General features: G+C 32.7%; 1 protein-coding gene across 3 annotated transcripts in view; it reads right to left on the reverse strand.

Moving 5' to 3' along the window:
* Positions 1–7,017: 7,017 nt before the first annotated feature.
* LOC141402496 (palmitoyltransferase app-like) overlaps positions 7,018–22,290 on the reverse strand; it is a 490,233-nt gene continuing 474,960 nt past the window's right edge. For all 3 annotated transcript variants that reach the window (XM_073983962.1, XM_073983960.1, XM_073983961.1), the window contains one exon: positions 7,018–9,291. In XM_073983962.1, the coding sequence (XP_073840063.1) occupies positions 9,274–9,291 (18 nt within the window). In that variant the 3' untranslated portion in view covers positions 7,018–9,273. The remainder of the gene's footprint in view (positions 9,292–22,290) is intronic.

Here is a 22,290-nt window from a genome sequence, read left to right on the forward strand (position 1 = left end):
TGTTGGTTTCTTTTGAGAAAATGAGGGACTTTATTGTATGATTTAATGATAAACAACTTTTGAAACAATTGTGTCAACTAAAAGTTGCTTAAATATTCAGGAAATTTTAAAATTAAATTTCTTAAAGACACATGCGAATTTTAGCAAAAATTGACTGCGAAAAAATATCTTGCGTTTTTGAATCATGTATTTCAATAGATGGCGCTATCCGGACATTTTTGCCAGAGTTGCCAGCGTTATTGGTATTGCCATTTACGGCTGAAAGTATGCTCTAACATTATAAGGAAACGTTTAAACGATTGGCAACACTGACAAACCTGACCGGATAGCGCCATCTATTGAAATGCATGATTGAAAAACGCAAGATATTTTTTCACAGCCAATTTTTGCAAAAAATCGCATGTCTTTAAGAAATTCGAAGAAATTTAAATTTTTTTTCAAAGCTAATTTTGGCTAAAAATTACATGTCTTTAAATTATTAAGATTCTAAATAAATAATGCATGTCATTATTATTATAACTTTTTACAAAAAAATAAATAAATTACTCTCTGTAATAATGAAGTTAAGCCATTGGGGGGGGACATAATCCAGACTTACACCCATTATTACAAGTCTTCTTTTGTTATATTTTGGATTTACCGAACAGATTTAGAGCGTTCCGCCTAACTTAAAGTTAAAAGTGATGATTGAATTTCAAGGAGGAGCTTCTTGGCATTAACTTTCAATGTAAAAATTATATTTTTAATGCCTCCAAATTGGTTGGTTTATTTTGCGTTTTCAAACCCATCAGATAGTAAAAGAACACATATAATAATGACCCTTAGACAATAAAAAAATTAAAAATATTGACTTCCGACGAAGAAGTTATGTTGCTGCATAAAATTTATACACATATCTGTTTGAATTAGGTTCAGTCAATTAACATAATATAATATACTTACCTTATTCTATACCAAAATACAAAATTTTGCATATTTACTTTTATATATTTTATGTATATATTTTTTCTTTATTTTCATTCACAACATTTTCAATTTATTTATTACACATTTTTTTGTTATATTATCATATATTTTTTATTTAATAATTTGTTATATTTACTATACTCGTTTTGTTTCGTTTCTTTTTTTTAACATTTAAATGTGATGACATTTTGTTTGGAGTGTTTATTATTAATAATTTGTTACTATTGCAATATTCTTCAAATGATATATCTCTTATTTTATTCTTGTTGCTTGGTTGACGTGTTTTTGGAAATATCATGGTTAGTTCCTTTTTTCAGTTGATGTCATAGTTTAACGTTTGTTACGTTTCCTCGTTTATATTCACTTTGTTTCTTATTTGTTCTTTACAATAAATATTTATTTGTAATACATGTTTGTATGTATACGGATTTGTTTCCTGGTAATTTAATTGCATTTGTTTTAAAAAATTTGTTATGTCATTCTCAATGTTAAAACAATATATTCATTCCGTATAAAAATGAATAACTAAAAACAGCTTAATACTTTTTTTCTATTCATACTTTGTATTTCATTTATTGTTTCTCTTTCTTTTGCTCATTATTAACATTTATAACTTATACAAAAAAATGAATGTAAAATAAAAACTTATAAAATGTTTTTTTTTCATAATTGCTAATATAGTGTAATTTATTAATAATTTCGTTCTTCATTTATAATTTCCGTTGGTAGTTTACTTTATTTTTAAATACAAAATATACAAATGACATCTTATGTTCATACTCCATTATGTATAATAATTATATTTTCGGTTTTTTTATTGTTAACATTTTGTTTAATTTCATTTGTTTAAGAGCATATGGTCGTCGTTATGTCTAACTAAAATTTTATATGGTTTTTTAACAATATTTTTATTTATTATTGTAACAAGTCAAGTTCCCCTTTTTTCTTTAGAGAACACAATGCTACAGCAAGATTTGATCTTCTTAGGACACACAATCAGGGTGATTATGAATGTGAACTCCCGGTGATTTCTGCCTTTCTGCCGTTTCAATTTAAAGGGAAAAGTGAGAAAACTCACGGGGAGCTAACATTTATAATTGGGCTGAATATATTCACTTTTGACTGTTGTACAAACTGGAGGTTATGGCAAATTGTAGGAAAATAGTAAAGTATTGCATGACTGGTGTCTGCTTCATTCTACCTGGAGAATTTTCATATGACTGTCGACACAATTGTGTTGGGGTCATCCTAAAAACGATTACCTGTGGCGTTTGATATTTTGTTAGCACAAGATATTTGCGTTAACTCACGATTTTGACATACGCTTTTGTATTACAGTTTGCGCTGATGCCAGAAATGAAAATGAAAAAAAAAAATTGCGAATGGAGATACGAAAAGGCACTGGAGACGCATTTAATTTCCTTACGCATCGAAATAGATAGTAACCCCTCAGAAATAATGAATATTAAAATGCCATTAACAGATCCATCACTGTCGACGCGAATAAAATTCGGGTTCCTTTTATTAAATAAAACCAATTGAAGTTAAACCAAAGCGAATAATTTGTAAAACGTGGGTTTTTTTTGGGTACGTTCGCGACTTTTATGTAGAGATATATAAACTTCGCAAAAAATGATTATCATTATTATTGATGATGATTATCAGAAACGTTTACTTGTGGGAGGTTACTGACTTTCACTATCCCGCTCTATTATGAATTCACAGAGAGGAGCAAAAAACGAATACTCAGGCGTGTCACAGAAACGAATTTCGATTGAAAGTGGAATAGATTCCGTATTTAGCTTCTTCAGAAACCGAAAAATGAAACATTTTTTTGAATGAAACCACTTTTATTTTTGCAATTGGAATTGCATTTTTTGGAAACATGTCACTTTAAAACACTCTAAAAACACTAAAACAATTATACAAATATTGTTCTATTAACAAAATCACATATATTTTTTTTTTAAATTCACAAAATTTCCATTATTTCTGAATTAACGAAACCAATTATTGCCACATAATTTGTTCATGAGAATTATAAATTTAAGCAAAGATAAAAGAAAACAAAAGAAGAAGGAACTCAAGCAAGGTATTTTTAATGTTAAATTCGGGCATGTTCTGGAATTCACCGTGCATCCATTTCACATTACATATGCACTTCACCTGTGAAAGCAATTGCGTTTCTGTATTTCACGTGAAAAGAGCTTTCATATTTCACGAAAGAACTTTGGAAAGCTTTATTAGAGCTTTCAAACTCTATCAATAACAATGAAAAAATATCAGTCTGTGTTGGCGCATCAAGGAATGTGGGTATGTACGCTTTGTTCCTTTAAAAAATAAGGATTCACTCGGCTCTCGCCATCAAAATTACAACAGTGTGAGGAATACACCCCTACTAGGTGTAAAGTGTTTTGCAGAACAGCTTTAGGTGTGTTCGATACACGTGAGGGGCAGAGGTGTATGCCAGAAGAACATTCCCGATTAATTACAGTGCGCCTCGATTACAGAAACAATAGAAAAATTGAAATTTCAAGAAAAATTAACTTTCTTTTTGCCCAAACAAACTTTCTTTAAACAGAATATTTTCACAATTCCCACTTCTACAATGTTTTCTAATCATATGTTTTTTTTTTATTGATTTCTCTAATGTTACCCTATTTATACTAAAAAATACGATTTTCGAAATTCACAAAAAATCGATTGAAATCGGAAGAAGCTAAAACAAAAACGATCGAAATGAAATTACGGAATTGAAACCATTCCGATCGGAATCTGTGACATGCCTGATTAGTAGTCTGATTACACTATGCAACATTGAAAATGCAAACAACTTCTAGTATGGATTTTTTGAAAGTACACATTTAGACTACAAAAATCCTAGTTGGGTTTTGTCCTGTCAGATCCAGTTCGGATTTTATGGCCTCATCTAAACTACAAAAACTGCACTTTTTTGCATTACTCAAGCCTTTATCTCAAAAACGAATAGGAATTTGGCCTTGCTGTCTTTAGCAATATTGTAGCCCTAAACTAATAGAACTTTTCTGTTGAACACACCAGACAAGAAAAACTTCATCCAGGGCATCAAAATCGATAAAATATAGAAAATTTTACATAATTTCTGGAATTGTGGTTGGTATCAGCTAAACTATTGGGAGTTGAACCAAGTAACCTTTTGCAAAAATCATCCAAATAATGTTCTCAGCAATTCTTCAGAACATTCTGAAACTCTAAAATGCTTATTTCACGTTGTTTTAGCGGTATTTGGTATCATATCTTTTACAACACCCACTTCAAACACCTTTCACACGAACACTTTATTATCTCATTTGGGATTTTACGACATTATTGACATATTTATTAAATCGTCGTTGAAAAATATACTAAAAACCACGTGATAGAGGCATTTTACAACAATGGCATGTTCTGAAGAGTTGTGTATCACATTCTAGACATTTAAAAGAAAACATTAAGAACAAATTAACAGTTTTGGATATATGGTGCGAAATGTATAAAAATTAGGGAATTTTTAGATATATTTTGAAATTTGAGACAATAAATGTAGTCTTTCGAGATCATTATTTTTCCAAATATATTATTCTTGTCCTTATCTACAAATTTGATTCAGAGTTCAGAAGAAGGTTCGCATTGGTTTCAGAGATATAGCCACGAATTTCTTTAAAAACGCAATATTTAACTATATTTAGTTAGATGGGGCCATAAAATCCGAGCTGGATCTGACACACCAAAACCAACTAGGGGTTTTTGTCGTTTGGGTCAGTACTTTCAAAAAATCCTTAGTTCGAAGTGTTTGCACAAGATCACCTTAAAAATGTTGCACAGTGTTATCGAAATTAAAATATTAAATAACAATATGCAACACTGAAAATGCAAACCGATTCTAGTAGGCGTTTTCTGAAAGTACATATTGAAACTACAAAAACTTGTTTGGGTTTGAATTTTATTGCCTTATCTAAATCGGGCTAAACAACCTTGTTTTGTACATGTCGAAACTTTATCTCAGAAACTAATAGGAATGAAATATCTTCAGCAATATTGTAGCCCCAAAGGAGTAGAACTTAAGTTTCAAACAGTAGCAGTTAAACTATTAGGATTTGATTTGAGAAAACTTTTGCAATGGAATGAAGGTTCCAAGAGTTGTGTTTTTAATACCAGCGGATGTTTTTTCCAAAGATAACACTACGAACAATTCAACAGTTTTGGAGATATGGTCCGATATACATACAAATTATGAAATTTTAGATATGCATTTTGAGACAATAAATGCATATTTCTCTAAATATTTTCTTCTTGTCCTTATCTACAAGTTTGCTGCAGACGTCAAAACAAGATTCGAAATGCGTTTTAGAGATATGCTCTAAAAAGTGAATATTTAGCCATGTTTAGGTGATGCTATAAAATCCAAAGTCGATCTAACACAACAAAACCCAAATATAGTTTTTGTCATTTGGGTCTGTATTTTCATAAAACCCTCGGTGGAAGTAGTTTGCACACGATTACCTTAAAAATATTGCACAGAGTATTATTATTTAATATTTTAATTTGAAAAGTTTTCCTTCTTATTTTGGCTTCTCACTGTTCATTTGCATTCATTCGAGCAGGTTCTGGAACAGAGTAATTGTTGTAATTAAAAATTAACAACATATATTTAAATTCGGACAAAAAATAATAAATACGTATAGTAGGCCGGGGCGATTTGTGTGGAAGGGAAAAAACCTTAATGGGCCCTTCACGTTTCTGATTCCTGGGATTGAACTGAGCAAAAAAATCCACTGGACCATATATCTACGATGAAAATCGAGCCTCCCGATTTTGACTTGAAGTTTTTTTATTGACGATTTTTGGATATTTTGGCATATAACAGTCAAACCATTGAGATCTGCCAAAACAATTATCAAGAACTCTCTAGTACATCGCAAAAGTATTGGAATGCTCCTTCAGGCAGTTTTGGCCTTGAGGAGGTGCAAACTATTCGGCAAATGCCGATAAATGACATTGTGCTACAAAAGTTGACCAGAACAATATTCAAGCGTTCTGATGCAAAATTTTATCGTGTTGGGATCCATGGACAACGTAAGTGCCTTTAGTTCGTTTGGGTCACTTCGTTTTGTTTTTTATAACGGCAAAAGTAGTGAAAATTTGGCTTTCTTACATTTTCAAATTTAAACGGACATATCTTCTTTTTTCACAACGGATATCTATTGATCCTTCTTCCTTTTTAAGGGGCGAATAATATCTTTCGAACAAGTTATTATTTTTTTTAATCGTTTAATAAATGGCTAAGTTATAGTGGCATAAGTCTGAAAACCCCCACAAAAAAACTATAACTGAATTTCTCACAATAAATAGTTATTTTTTCTACGACTTCTATTTTATCAGGTGTAAAATTTTCATGCTGATATCTTTAAAATTCAACGCACATTCACTACGAGTTTGGCATAATTCAACAAAAAAGTTTTTTGAGTTTATGAAGCACTAAAACACTTCAAATCATGCTTGATCTTGAACAGAAATTTAGCACTGATATCTGGCTAGCTTTTTACAAAATATGGGTCTAAGAAGTTATTTTAGTTTTTGTGTAATAACCTTTTTAAGTTGGGAAGTCAAATTTCAATCGCCAACTTAAAACGCGTTTTTCTCGAAACTGGATTTTTGATATATTCTCGATAGAATTGAAATATTTGTCATTTATTTTTGATTGAAAAATTTGTTTTGACAGCAATGAATTCGCCTTTTGGGTAACCTGGTAATTACATCATGGTTCAAGTGTTTTAAATATTTCAAAACTACAGTTTGTACAACATTCAATAAAATTTATACTGGGTCACATAGAAAATATTACTTCCTGTTTGTAGCATAGTGTAATTAAGTATTAAGGCAGACATACAATCAGAGATCGGCAGGAGTGAATACCAGTCTTGAGTTGAACTCAAATTTTAATCTCTGACTGTGTTCGACAGTTCTTTTGTCTATTCCTTTTCATGCAACATTCTTTTTTGCGGGAAATACTTAATATATTTTCATTTGATGTTTTTAATTTTTGCAATAATTTAATAACGTCTTTAGTATTAAAAACGAAACTTAATATATAATTTAAAAAATTTGGAGTTTTAAAGCATTCTAAGTTTAAAATCTCAATTGATAAAAATTGTTGTAAATATTGCTACAATTTTTAATTTGGTGTCTTATTTAAGGAATTAGTAATAATATTGAATTTGGATAAGACTTTAATTCAATTAAAACTGGTGCTTTATTTAATATATATTAATTATAGATTTATTTAAGGTTTTGAATACGATGTTATCCGGGGTATATGTTTTTTTTAGTGGCTTTATGATTATTTCTTAATTGGGAGTAAATAAGAAAAGAAAAGATTTTAAATAATTTTTACTGGTCTAATGTATTTTTTTATTTATATTGCTTTCAACTCTTATTAAAACAACTTTTGAATGATAGGTAAGCGAAACATAGCCAATAACTTGGAAGAAAATTTAACAATTTATATTTGGATACTTTTTTCATTGGTTATCATTTTTCACCCGGGGACAAATAATACCACATGTTGCACAATAACATCTAATACATAATAAATGTTCTCATTTTGTATTAGAAATTATTTTGCAACCCGTGACTTGGTTCTTATTGATCATGTTTAAACCTCAAGCTAAATTATATTCAAATATGACATACATAATTTGAACAAAGAAACAATCAAAAAGATTTTCTCTGATTTTAATAATTAAAAAACATTACCACTTCCAATTTCTCACAATAATTGAAAATAACTATATTAAAAGACAATTTAATATTCTATATATTACATGCAAGTAAAATGATAAAACTATTACCAAAAACTTAAAACAAATTAATTAAGTAATATAAATAATAAAAATAAAACATAGATAGCTATACATATGTATGACAAATTCCTGATGCTATACTTATTGTTGTTGCAGTTGTACAAAAAAGCACTAATAATCTAATATCTACATAGTTGTGTGTGTTAGTTTATATATAGGAGTTGTTTTCATTACTTATTACTCAATATTTCTGTCATTAACCAAATAGCGGTGGTCACATTTGCCTCATCATCACAAAGTCAGAGAAAATAATAATAAGGTATTAGTTTGTAGGTTAGGCTGAAGTTAAGATTTCCATGATATGCCCTCTGGACTTACAGTATTTTTCATTGTTACACCTTAAAACCTATGGTGGCTGCTGTTGGTGGCGTGGAGGGTGTATTCGTTTGGGTCTTCACCAAACATGATTGTGAGGTATTGGCTAAACTGGCATCATCTAAACTATCCAAATCTAAAGCAGTATCAATCATGGTGGTATCGTGCAATATGCGCAAGCGACTCGAACTCAGTTCATTGGCAGACATCTTTTGTAATTTAACATTATCGGTGGCCGATGAAGAAACTATCAAGGACTTGGGTGTAGTGACCGTTGTTATTGAGCTTAGGACATCGGGTTTATTATTGCTAAAATTAAACGTGCGTTTATCACCCATATTTTTGGAGGAATGCTGAACCATTATGGAAACTGGATCATCTAAATCCAAATCATCACACAGCAGTGTAGATGATAGGTCCAAAGGATTGTGGGCGGCGGTGTGTACTACAGAGGTAGTGGGCATAGCGGATGTTACATTGATTTTATTGTTGTTATGCTGATGTTGATGTTCATCAATTAGATTGGAATATACATGGATATTACTATTATCCTGCGTTGATTCTTCTTTAACATTGGCCACCACGGGGGGTATGTTGCTGTACATGTTTTCCGATTGAGAAATCGATTTGGGTAAAGTACCATTAGCTGGGGTTGTATGCACGTTACTTACACCCATAATGGCGGCGGCCAATAGATTAGCACCACTTCCTGCTGTTGATAAATTTGGCATTTCACTAAGCGGTGATGTTGCCGGCGTCGCTTCATTCGACAGTGTGGCCTCAAAATCACCATTAAATAAATTATTATAACTATCGGAAAGATTGTGACGTTCTCTTGCCTTATTGGTAGCTGCTATGGCCGATACGGCTGCCACTACCTCTGTAGTACCTACCACTACAACTTCATCGTCATCCAAGTTCTCCGTGCTGCTTAGTGCTAAACCGTTGGCATTACCCAATTCTATGTCGTCTAATTCATCACCTGAAGAATCCAAATGATTTCGTTGTTTGTGATGACGAAAGCGTCGCGATTGCTGTAAATGTGATTGTGAATGATGATGGGCAGGGACATCCATTTGTGATAATGGTATTTCATTATCAACCAAATGAGCTAAACTATTGGAATTACCTGTAAAGAGAAAAGCAAAGGTCATGTTATTTGGGTTTATTTCAAATGTGGTGTCGGCAACAAAGAACTTTCAAACAAATCAAAACAAATACATTTAGCAATAGGTGTGTATACTGACAGTGTGTACCAAAGTAATGTAGAATGTTTCTATCCAAGGGACTATGGAATGTATTCCTAGATTGCATTCGGATCTCATGATACGATACTTTTATGAATCTTGGCTAGATCTTGATATTTTTCATTAACTTTGGTTTTATATTTAGAAAACCCTCCACCATACGATGGGGTGTATATTAAGTTTGTCATTCCGTTTGTAACTACTTCGAAATAATCATTGTAGACCCCACAAAGTATATATATTCTTGATCACCGTGCAATTCTACATCGATATAGCCATGCCCGTCTGTGGAAATCATTCTAGCGTCCGAACGGATTGACGTAGGTGGATGAAATTTTGGGAAAATATATGTACGTAGGACTTTTGGTATTGAAAGCGGGCTATGTAGGTCCACGCTTTCGTGTAGCCCCCATACAAAATTACGAGTCTTCATTTTAAGATATTTGTCCAATTTTACCACCGAATTGGTTGTAATTTGGTATTTTGTGTCTCCAGAGGCCTAAAAACATTCCTACCAAAGTTGGTTTATATAGGTCCACGTTTTGGTATAGCCCCCATATAAAGTACGCGTCATTTTAATATATTTTGAATGTATTAGTCCCATTTGACAACAGAATCGGTTGTAACTTTGTATTTTGTGTTTCTAGAGGCTAAGAAACATTTCCACCATAAAATGTTTATATAGGTCCTCGTTTCGATATAGTTCCATAGGACGATATCTCCCGACTTTCGGTATTTTAAAGGTTTTGGCCTCATTATCACACTGAGATGGCTGAAATTTGGTATTAAGTCTTCGTTGGGGGTACAAAACTTTCACCCAGAAATTTGTAGGTATAGGTCCACGCCATCATATAGCCCCCATAGAACGGTACCTTTCGATTTTCGGTATTTTGAAGGTTGTGGCCACATTAATCCACCGAAATGGCTGAAATTTGTGGTGGAGGGTATAAAAAGTTCGGCCCGACCGAACTTAACGCTTTTCCTCCTTTTTCAAATTGATATTTTTTCTGTAGTCTATAGTGGAATTCTGTAACCCATTTTTTCAGTTACCGACAAAATCGATAAAATTAAAATGCTTATAATTTCGGTACTTAAAGCATTAATTTTACCGTTTTTTGTCGGTAACTAAATATGATTTACATACTTCCACTACTGATCTCCTGGAGATATTTCAAATATATTTTATAAATTAATTTATAAAATATACAAATTAAGGCGCAGGGAAACACAGACTATATGCCCATGATTAAATACAAAGTTTTATATAATAAAGAAGAGGACAATATATTATACAAATATTAACAAAATTTAATTTAATATTTATGTAAAGAAATATAGAATGTAGGTTCAGATTTAAACTCATGGAGATATTTTCCTTTGCAATTCATGTTTTTGGTGAACAGATTCTATAAAATACTATATTACCAGAAAAGTCCCTGGACTTGTTAAATTACTTATAGGCAGAAAATCTGAAAACTGTTTTAATTATGGAAACTAATGTTTTTTTATACCTATTATTCATCATTGAACATTTACTCCTTGACCGTATTTTCCACATCACTTTTTTTGGTACACACTATGTATGAAAGGATAATTAAATGCCTATATAAAATAAGTTATTATATAAATATAAATGTTAATTACATAATAGCATTCCAATTTGATTGGTTGTTGTGTTTATAGTACAAAAATAAAATAATATTAAAATTAACAAAACACATCTATTATAAATAACAATTTTTTGCCAAAAGCTTTAATTTTAATACATAAATAATATATTAAAAACAAAAGGTTTAACTTAAAAATTAATTAAAAAGCAGCAACTTATTTTAATTAAATTATCTACAATTGTATTTTTTTTATAATCTAATATTTTTTGTTTTGTAGGGGGGCATAACTTATAAATGTTTTGTTATTTACAAAAATCAAAGAATTAACAAAAAAATTATTTTCAATTAAAATTAAAAAAAAATCACAATCTCTACTTGCAAAAATTTGTCACTTATTTCACATATCCTTATCATTCAAAAACTTTGTGAACGTTCATCGTTTCCCAGTAGTAGGGGTACAACTAAATCAGGGGCTTCAATTCAAAATGAAAAAACGTGATTGAAAATAGAAAAAAAAACAAGAGGTAATACACAAATTAAGAGATTTAGGAAAAAAGTGTTTTGTCAATAGTTGACAGATTGATCATTTGATTGCTTAGTAACGTTTAGACAACAAAATTGATAATTATGAACGATTGTGAATGTAAATGAAGTTGAAGCGAATGTTTTGATTGCATGACAAATATAAATGTAGGAGAATTTTTTTCGTTCAAATTACAGTGAGATTGACTTGGAATGAGAAAACAAACCACGGTATTGAGAAAAAGTTTTTTTTTGTGACTTAGTCTTCTATTTCAATTAGTTTATTAAATTAAATTATTATTAAAATCTCGCGGTACACCTGCTGTTACCCATTATGGAGAGTAGAACACGGGTACCTGACATAACTTTCAACGGTCATAAGACCAGCGTTGCCGACAGTTTTGGTCGGAAATTGTCAAATCGTCATCAAAATTTTGAAAATCGTCAACATAGTCCAAAACTCGGTTTTGATATTTTTGTGAATGAGGCTGGCAACATAAGATACACAACTCACAGCAATAAATCTAACCCAATATCGCTTAAATACCGCTATATAAAATATGATAGTTTCCTTCCGCCCATGTTTGTCGGTACACGTACATTTTGGTTGTTGGACAGTCGGAAATCGATAAAAATTGTCATTCAAAACTGCCTGACAGCTTAATGGCGGCATTAATAGGAAGTTAACAAAGCTGGACTCATATTTTTTACAACAAAATAGATACAATTAATATTTTATCTCGAAAAGTTTTCAAGGAAGATTTTCATCCATTAACAAAAATAAACGAAAATTTTCAGCTGATGTAATTTGAATGTGGGCCAAAAACTATGAAAATACCTGTATTCCAGATATGTGCCTAAATATAGCCACTCCGTCTGGAAATTGCATTAAAAAAGCTCCAAAATCGAGTTTGGAACATTGTTTTCTTAAAATCTTTCGTGAAATTTTGGTCAAAATGTAGTTATCGTCTCTTATTTCATGCATTTCTGTTTTAATGAAAAATCGTCATTTTGGACCATAAAATCGTCAAATCGTCATTTTTCAATTTTGGGCCAAAAAATCGCCAAATTCGGCAACACTGCATAAGACGCAATTTAGTTTTCAGATGTGGCGCAGAAGCGCCACCTTGGTACAACCAAAAACAGTAAACATGAAATGCTCGAAGATAAGTAGTGAAGAGAAGCGTATTGTCAATAGAAAAAGCAAAGAAAAAACGTAAGCGTGATAAATTAGAGATATTCAGGAGTCATAATGATGTCCGAATATATACCTGTAGGAAAAAACTATAATTGATTGGCACATACTCCTCAAAAGAAGATGGAGGGATGTGGTAATTGATACATATAGTTATGCCGACAGGAGGTGGTGGCAATGTATTTAAGGTCTCTTCAGAATTTTGTGGCCCTTTTTGGACATTTGAATTTGCCGACAAAAATGTGGATTAGGAATTAACTGCACTAAGACACAAATGTTGAACTTTTGTGTTGGAGGTACCCTTAGGAAGGACCGATATGGGCCATTTTAGAGTTAAACTAAATTTTGACAAAATATTAGGAGATCCAAAGTTTTTTTACACCTTTCGGGCTGTTTTCCTAAGAAATATGGACTTGCCCCTGAAAAAACTTTTACTGTCGTAATTGAGGCAGCGAATGCAGGTTGCTTCAACAAAAATCAAAGTGATTCGAGAGCAGGTCTTAAAGTGAATTTATCCAAAATTTTATGTGGGAGGTACCCGAAGGAGTGGACAAATATAGCTCATATTCGAACTTGGTCTATATCTGGTAGATATTTTAGGATGTGTTACGTATGGACCAATTCGGTCACACCTATCAAGAATTATCGTGCGCACAATTTTTCCGAACATTTTTGAACTTTAGTGGGGGAGGTACCTGAAGGAGTGGACCGATATGGCTTATCTTCGAACTTAAAAAAAGTTTTCACAAAATATTACGAAGGCCACATTTTGGATCGAATCGGCAGATACGTTCGATAGTTTTCTTGCGCTCCAATCAAAACACACGGTGTTATAGGTTTTTTTTTTTTTTTGGAAATTTTCAGGCTATTTTCTCAGGAAGTATGGACTTGCCCCTGATAAAACTTGTACGGTCGGATGGGGGGCAGTGAATACAAGTTGCTACAACAAAAATCAAAGCGATTCGACACCTGGTCCAAAACTGAAGTTTTCCCAAATTTTGTGTGGGAGGTACCTAAAGGAGTAGACCGATTAATCCATATTGAAATCTCATGTAAGTCTAGTAGAAATTTCACGATGGGCAAAGTATGGACCAAATCGGTTACTCCCTTCAAGAGTTATCGTGCGCACAAATTTTCCGAACATTTTCGAACTTTTGTGGGGCAGGTACCGGAAGCAGTGAACCGAGATAACCCATCTTCGAACTTAAACTAAGTTTGCACAAAATATTACTAAAGCCAAATTTTGGACCGAATCGATTCATCCGTTCGAGAGTGATCGTGCGCACCAGCCAGCCAGACAGACAGATAGACGGACATGGCTAAATCAACTCCAAATTGTCTGAAACACATTTCGTCCAAACATACTTGGGGTCTAACACCATTATTTCGATGAGGCACATTTTGGCCGTATGAAAGTGTATATACCCTCGTTAGCATAAATGCTGAGGGTATAACAAGAGACAGGAGCTGTACTGTTAGGTATAATAATAATTGTTCCAAAAACATCCCAGAAGGGACAAGAGAGACTTCTCTCATATCAATGATCACACCTCGGTTCATATTAGCTCAATGATATGGGAACTACTGTTTATTGCCGAGTCCGAACGGCGCGTCTATGACACCACTTGTAGAGAGGTTTTACATGGCTGAAATATTCAGGAAATGTGGCCAACATTACTGAGGTCACCGTTGAAAAATGTTTGATGTTGCCTGGAAGCGGAATCGAACCCACGACCTTCATTGTGCAAGGCGGGTGTGCGTACCATTACACCACGGTGGTTGATAAGTTGAGTTGGGTAATCTAGTTCCTAGTTCGCCTTAAATATAACGTGTGATATTACGTATACCCAGCTTGTTCATACTGGTATTGAAGGCGTTACATCAGTGAAACTTGGGGTAAGGACAGAAACTAATTGTCGGAAAAAAATAGAAAGCAGAAACTGATGGTTTGCAAAATGAATTGCTTAATGCCATTGATAACGTGCTTACAAGGATTAAACATCAGCTTACTTTTTCTGACTATATAGACAGTACTGGAATTCTCTAACGCATTTTTTTGGCTACCGACAAAAATCGGTAAAATTAAAACCCAAAATTATGAATGAAAAGTATAAAAGTTGGTAACACTGTTGCTATCGGTAGGATTGAACGACAACTGTACCAACAAATTTCGGTAATTACCGAAATTATAAGCATTTTAATTTTACCGATTTTTTGGTAACCAAAAATGGGTTAGAGAATCCCACTACTGGCCCCTATCACACACACGGTTTTATCGAGCGTATTAGGAAAAGATTTAATGACGGTGGCCTACGAAAGACTCATGGAAAACAAATCGATTATTTTATTCATCGAGTACAAGGCCTTTGACAGCCGAGCCCATACGGCGTGTTTTTTGCGACACTGCTGGCATGAGAAGTTCCGCATGGCTGAATTACTTAGGAAATGCTCCCAACACTACGCTGGGTGCGATAACTGCCACCACAAATCAGAGGAACTCTTTCAAAGTGAGTCTGGAACTAAACGATTATGATATCTTCAACAGACTCATGTTACTCGTACTATTACCGGATTATAGACATTGGATATTGGATATTATGCAATGTGAGAATGTTGTTTTATAATTTTCTTAAAAGTGGATCTAGGAAATATCGACTCATACCCAATCGTTAGATCGAGTGCACATGATAAAAGAAAATATGTGTGAAGCGACTGTGGAGGTAAAACTCTACTTCCCCTCCAGATATGAACAAACTATTATGGAGTACTGTGTGAATGAATAATGGACTACGTTAGAATCGCGTCGTACCAATATTCTTATCGACCTAACAAATGAACTATAGACTAGTTTTTCGCATTAGAAAAATGTAGTAATAAAGCCGTCATATCGGAGTTACCACAATGAATTTTTAAAATTGAAAACATCGAGGTTTCAGACAAAATGGTAGTGTGTCGTGACCTTAACTATCTTAAAGAAGGCCAATTTGAATAGAAATGGAACTGTATAATGATCGAATTACAACTATTAAGTTGTCTAGATCATTTCATAATTCCATATAAGAACGGAAACTTATAGCCTTCAATAAAAAGCCAAAGCTCGGCTTAAAATTACAAAACATGCACTAGTTTAGAGAAAATGGAGAAAATACATCTTTCAAAAACCTATGAGTAACGTCATACAAACAAACGTGTGAAATTAAGTATACACATTTTTGCCATACAAACTACCGGAGTTCATTGAACGAGACAGTGAACCGGATCGTTCAATTGAACGAGATTGGTACAACTCTAGTTGACAAGAATGTGCATCAGAAAGCTCAACAATCAATCATGAAGCTCATTTTAATTGATATTGAGTTAATAGAATAATAATATCGAAAAAGGATTTTTACTGTGTTCAACAAATCACAAGCAACCAATGGTGAAGGTGAACATAGAAAGTCCACATTTAAACTATTGCTCTTAAATATTTTTGCCTGTTGGAAGAACTGTTTAAAATGTAGTCGGGTCTAGTCTATTCTTTTGAAACAGAGAGGTAAAGAGATGCTAAATATTTAAAACTTGTTAAGACAATTTAATAAACTGTAGGTGCTCGATAAAAACATTTTTTTAATTTTTAAAATCTTTTTCTCAATATCGTTTTTGTTTTCATTATTAAGGGATATACAATAAGAGGTACAATAACATAAATATATTTCAAAAAAAGTGTCATTAAATAAAAGTATCTTCAATAGTAAAAAAATGAAATAAACGACAAACAAAATACATATATTTAAAAACAAAACATTTTTTAAAAGTAGTTAAGAAAAAGAAAACTTAGTAGAAGAAGCTATTGCAACAAAATCAAATAAACTTGTCAATTTTACTAACTTTAGGATAACCCAAAATGGAAAAACAAACTTAAAAAAGTGAATTATTGTTTTCTTTTTTTTTCAAACAAAAATAGTATAGAAATATTTTATATATATTTTAAATATTTATAAATAAATTTGTTTGTGATAATTTATTGTTGTTTAATTGAATTTTATGTGTTGCTTTTTTTACAATAAATAACTTTAATTTTATGTTAAAGTTTTGTTAATTTATTTTGTTAAACTCACCGTCATAAAATGCTCAACAAAAATGTTATTTTTTTAACCGCTCAAAAAATTCGCATTTTTTTAGTTAGTGTTTTGTTTTTTAGTTTTTTTTTTTTTTTGGGATAACGAAGCGTAAAAGTTAAAGAAAATTATGTTTTAAAAATGTTGTTGTTTAGAAATGTTATTTTGTAGCAAAATAATTGAGAGAAATAATATATATGAAAGAGATTGTTAATATGTAATAGAAAAGTTGTTGGCAATCGACATTATGCCAGATTTTTGATCAAACACCAGGGACTATTCTACTGGAATGTTCAGCCGTTATTTTTAACGAAGACGACAAATTACTCCCCTCGGGGAAGCATGGTTGAGTGCTACCGAACGCAGAGATAACCAGTATATTGTTGTCGTGGACAGTTCAGTGGGTCTCAAGGAAAGTCTTCAAATAGTTATTAGAGTGCTCGTGACAAGTTTCACAATTTTTTGTGTAGTAGAACACACACATGGCTACTCTGGATTCATTTTGGTTGATCAAACAATTTCCTAATCTGTGCAAAACCATAGTTCATCAAAACCATACTTCCTTCTTATTTGTAATCATGCTTAAACCGAAGGGAAAGATAAACATCCATATACATACTCTAGAAGCGCCTAGAGAGATCATATGACCACTGAAATGGAAAATGTGTTTGGCCACATGGTCCTCAAGTTCAACCTTCATGCCCAGCATGCGGTATAGACCCGCACCGCTTTGTGGTTAGAAACTAACGAATGAGCCACTTTCATGACCTGGTTTTTCAGACAACGTGGAAGTACAATGGCTGCAATTAGCCCATCCTTTCAAATTACCGCAAAATCTATACTTGGATACAAAAAAACCCATGCTTCAATCAGGAGTTTAGTAATGTTAGTAAAAAAATGCGGCATACAAGGCAATCCTGAAGTCGTTAGCAACACGAAGTGCGGAAAAAACATGTCGGTAGACAAGAAAGGAGAGAAGTATATTTTTAAAATAAAATGAAGGGACAATAAAAAGTTTACCGCAGCAAGTAAAAAAGTATCAGTCGGCTTTGCCGACAGAGATATACCCTCAGTCTATGTGAATTGAACCTTTCATATACGGACAGATCAAATGTATTTAGGGTATTTTCAGAATTTTGTGGCCCTTTTTGGACATTTGAACTTGCCGACAAAAATGTGGAATAGGAAAGTTCAAAAGTGTTGCGGAGAAAGTACTTAAAGAAATGGTTGGACATAGTCTATTATGGAAGTGGATCTTTTTTTGAGAGTGAGTGGGTCATCGTATAACTTTAGGACCAGTATGTCAGGAAGCATGGATTTGTCCACGGAAAACATAATATGGCTGTAGGCAAGGCCACAACGAACAGGATCGGTATACATTTCCAAAGGATCTTCGCACAGACCCTAAACTGCACTTAGACGCAAATTTTGAACTTTTGTGGGGGAGGTACCATAAGGAGAGCTGTAGGTCCTCTGCTTAGGGCCTTTTTGGAAGTTAAACTAAATTTGGACAACATTTTAGGGGAAAGTTTGGACCAAATTGTTTGCCCCGTTCAAGAGATATCGAGCGTACCATTTTAGTGTCATAGGGGTTTTTACACCTTTCGGGCTGTTTTCTCAAGAAGTATGGAATTGACCCTGAAAAAATGTTAACGTCGTAATGTAGGCAGTGAATGCAAGTAGCCTCAAAGGACATCAAAGTGATTCGAGAGAAGACCTTAAAGTGAACTTATCCGAAATTTTGTGTGGGAGGTACCCGAAGGAGTGGACAAATACAATCCATATTCGAACCTGATCTATATTTTGTAGATATATTACGATGTGTAAAGTATGGACCAAATCGGTTACTCACTTCTAGAGTTATCGTGCGCACAATTTTTCCGAACATTTTTGGGGGAGGTAACTGAAGGAGTGGAGCATTATGGCTTATCTTCGAACTTAAACTAAGTTTGGACAAAATATTACGAAGGCCAAATTTTTGACTGAATCGGCAGATCCGTTCGAGAGTTATCTTGCGCTCCGACCACTACACACGGTGTCATAGGATTTTTTTGCACCTTTCGGGCTATTTTCTCAGGAGGTATGGACTTGCCCCTGATAAAAATTGCACGGTCGTATCGGGGCAGTGATAACAAGTTGTTGCCACAAAAATCAAAGCGATTCGAGAGTAGGTCCTAAACATAACTATTTTGAAATTTTGTATGGGAGGTACCCGAAGGAGTGGACCGATTGAGTCCATATTGGAACCTCATCTAAGTCTGCAAGAAATTTTACAATGTGCAAAGTATGGACCAAATCTGTTACTCCCTTCAAGAGTTATCGTGCGCACAAATTTTCCGAACATTTCCGAACTTTTGTGTGGGAGGTACCGGAAGGAGTGGACAGATATAACCCATCTTCGAACTTAAACTAAGTTTGGACAAATTATTACGAAATCAAAATTTTGGTTGATCCGTTCGAGAGTTATCGTGCGTTCCAGCCAGACGGACGGACATGGCTAAATCAACTCCAAATTGCCTGAAACTGAATTCGTCCAACCACACTTGGGGTCTAAAACCATTATTTCGATGAGGCACATTTTGCCCGTATGAAAGTGTATAGGCCCTCCTTAGCATAAATGCTAAGGGTATAAAAAAGGACGACTTCAGAATCGTCAGATGCTTTGCCGTTTTTAAACATCGTCAAAATATTGCATTGCATATTCATGCATTGTTACTCGAATATGTAAATGTATCAGAAATAAAAATGATATATGTTTGGTTTTTACCTGCGTTAAAAATACGCAATGGTGACGTTTTGAAGTACAAAGCTTTGCATTTGTTAAGTATTACGGCGTTATGAACTACAATACTTAACACATTTTCGGACATTTGCAAAGCAGCTGACGTTTCGAGAGTCAGTCAAAGTGAGAACGAAGTCCGAAAATTTTAACGGATGACGAAAGGGTTCTGCAAGGACAATTTATCAAGCTTTGGTATCAAATATTGGCGGTGATGAAGGTATTCCGGAACTAATTTCAACAGCGGCATTGAGTATTGTAACCACGACCGACTTCCGTATTGTCAGTTGCTTTGTATTCGTGCATGAAACTAGGGGTTCTTAAATCCATTTCCTAATTACTGCAATTTCATAAAATTACTCTATGTAATTATTCATGCACGAATTCAAAGCAACTGACAATACGGAAATCGGCCCACCTTTCCAACGGATAATCAGCCAAACTCTTCCCCACAGGCGTCAACAGGCTAATAAGGGATATGCATCCGGTAAGTAGAAAATGTTGGCTGGACGAACTCATACCCAATAGTTGAAATCAGTGTAGTTGACAGAAGACATAAGGTATGACGTGACTCAGAAGTTACGATTCTCTTCCTCCCAGAGAGAAATTATTATGGAATACTGTGTGAGTAATGGATATGGGCAACGTTATAATTGTGCCAAGCCAATACGGTTGGCGACCTATTAAATTCAACATACCCCAGAAAAAATCCAGGAAACTGGTCAAAAAACTCCTAAAAGCATTTGAGACAGTACTCGGTATATTTGGATGAAATTCCAAAAAACCATCCATGGGTTAAACTCCGATCACGATGAATATCTGCGCCGTATTAACTAAGAGCTGTAACAGAAATACACCTACATAGTTGAAAGTTAATTTATGGGTTATATTAGTCGCCCATCTTGGCAAAAATACGAGACAGTACTAGGGCTGAGTGAAAATTATACGAAACATCAATGTTTCATCAATGCTGTTCAGTGAAAATCTGCCTTGTATGAAGCACGAGCTTAAGCAGTTATACATGTACTGGCTAGAACATTCAATGAGGATGTCAAAAGATGTTCCAGTTAAGAAGTAAACAAAAAAGTACCGGAAATGTAAACGGATAACCTAACAAGTCAAGGTTAACATTAACATTTCCGAGAGTCCACTCGGGTCATTTATTTTATTAAAATATTTACAGCGGACAGACAGACATTCAGTTCTTCACAGATATTATATAATATTTTTCCTTGGTGCATGATGCTTAAAATGGGGTTTATATCTTAGAAAGAAATCAATGAGAGAATAAGAAAATGTTTGATTAAGAATGAAATTGTTAAAAGTAATGTTTCATAGAAGGAGAGAGATAGAAAAAGAAAACAAATCAAAAAAGTATTCATCCACCCAAGTCCCCCGCCGTTACAATAAATTATATTCATTTATATTTTGCTATAAATTCCCATTGAAAACAATATCACATCAAGGCTAATAACTAAAATGGCTAAACTAAATATAATTAATATAAAAAAATTCAATATATAATTATAATAAAAAATAACAAATTTAAAGTTAAATAAATCAATACTAAAGACGTTGTTAATAATTGTTAGTTGTTTTTTTTCAAAATTTCAATTAAAAATCAAATAGTTTTCTTTTCATTTTAGTTGGTATGCGATGATTTGAATTTTGTTTTTAAATATATGTATATATTTTGTTTATTCTTTTTATGTTTTTTATATGGATTTTGAGTTCGTTTTTTTTGGGTTCGAAGCTTCAGCAACATCAATTGTGTTCCAGTACAAAGTGTTTATATTTATAACTAGTTTTATATAAATATTTAATTTCATATTTTATAAATATTTTCAATGACAACAATTTGTTTTAAATTTATGGTGTGATGTTTTTTTTTCTGTTAACATGCTTAGTATTTGATTGTATACAATACATGAAAGTCAAGGGTCTTTAAGACATAAATAAAAAATAAACACAATTTATTTTGAGAAAAAATTCAAAGATGGAAGTTTTTATGTGGATTACTGCATAAAAAGGTTTGCCTTTAACCATTTCCATTCCAATGAAAAAAACCAAAGCAAATTGTTTACACAAAATGGAAGTAAATCATTGTAACTTTAAAGATTTCTGACAATTTATAAAGAAAACATCCTCGGTCCCTCAACATTCATGTATTATTTACAACGAATGTATGTATAAATATTTCCATGATTTTTTAAATATAATTATAACACTTATTATTAGACAATGTCATTAAGATGTACTTTTTATTTATTGTTTCTATTGACATTTTTGCTATTTGTTATGTTTTTGTTGTTGTTGTTTAAAAATCATTATACTGTTTGTTTTGTGTAAAAGGAACTTAAATATGAGTTTGTATTTGTTTGTAATGTTTGTTTTCTGTTTCAATTGTTAAAAATACACTTAGGTTTTACTGGTTTTCGGTAATTTCAACTGCACTTGTAATTTTTGTCCATTATTACATTTTATTATAATTATTTGGTTTTTTTGTTTCGTTTCAATAAAATGGCAGTTCTTAGCTAATTTGTTTCAATTATTTTTGTTTATTTTCGTAATATTTTTTCCTATAATATTTGATCTTTTTCTGTTTTACGGTATAATTTTCCTCTTTGTTTCTATAGTCTGATAATAATTTGTTGTTGTTGTTTTCGTTTTCAATA

The sequence above is a fragment of the Musca autumnalis genome, unplaced genomic scaffold (genome assembly GCF_047663935.1).
Source record: "Musca autumnalis isolate F117 unplaced genomic scaffold, ASM4766393v1 scaffold_4, whole genome shotgun sequence".
NCBI classification, from domain to species: Eukaryota; Metazoa; Arthropoda; class Insecta; order Diptera; family Muscidae; genus Musca; species Musca autumnalis.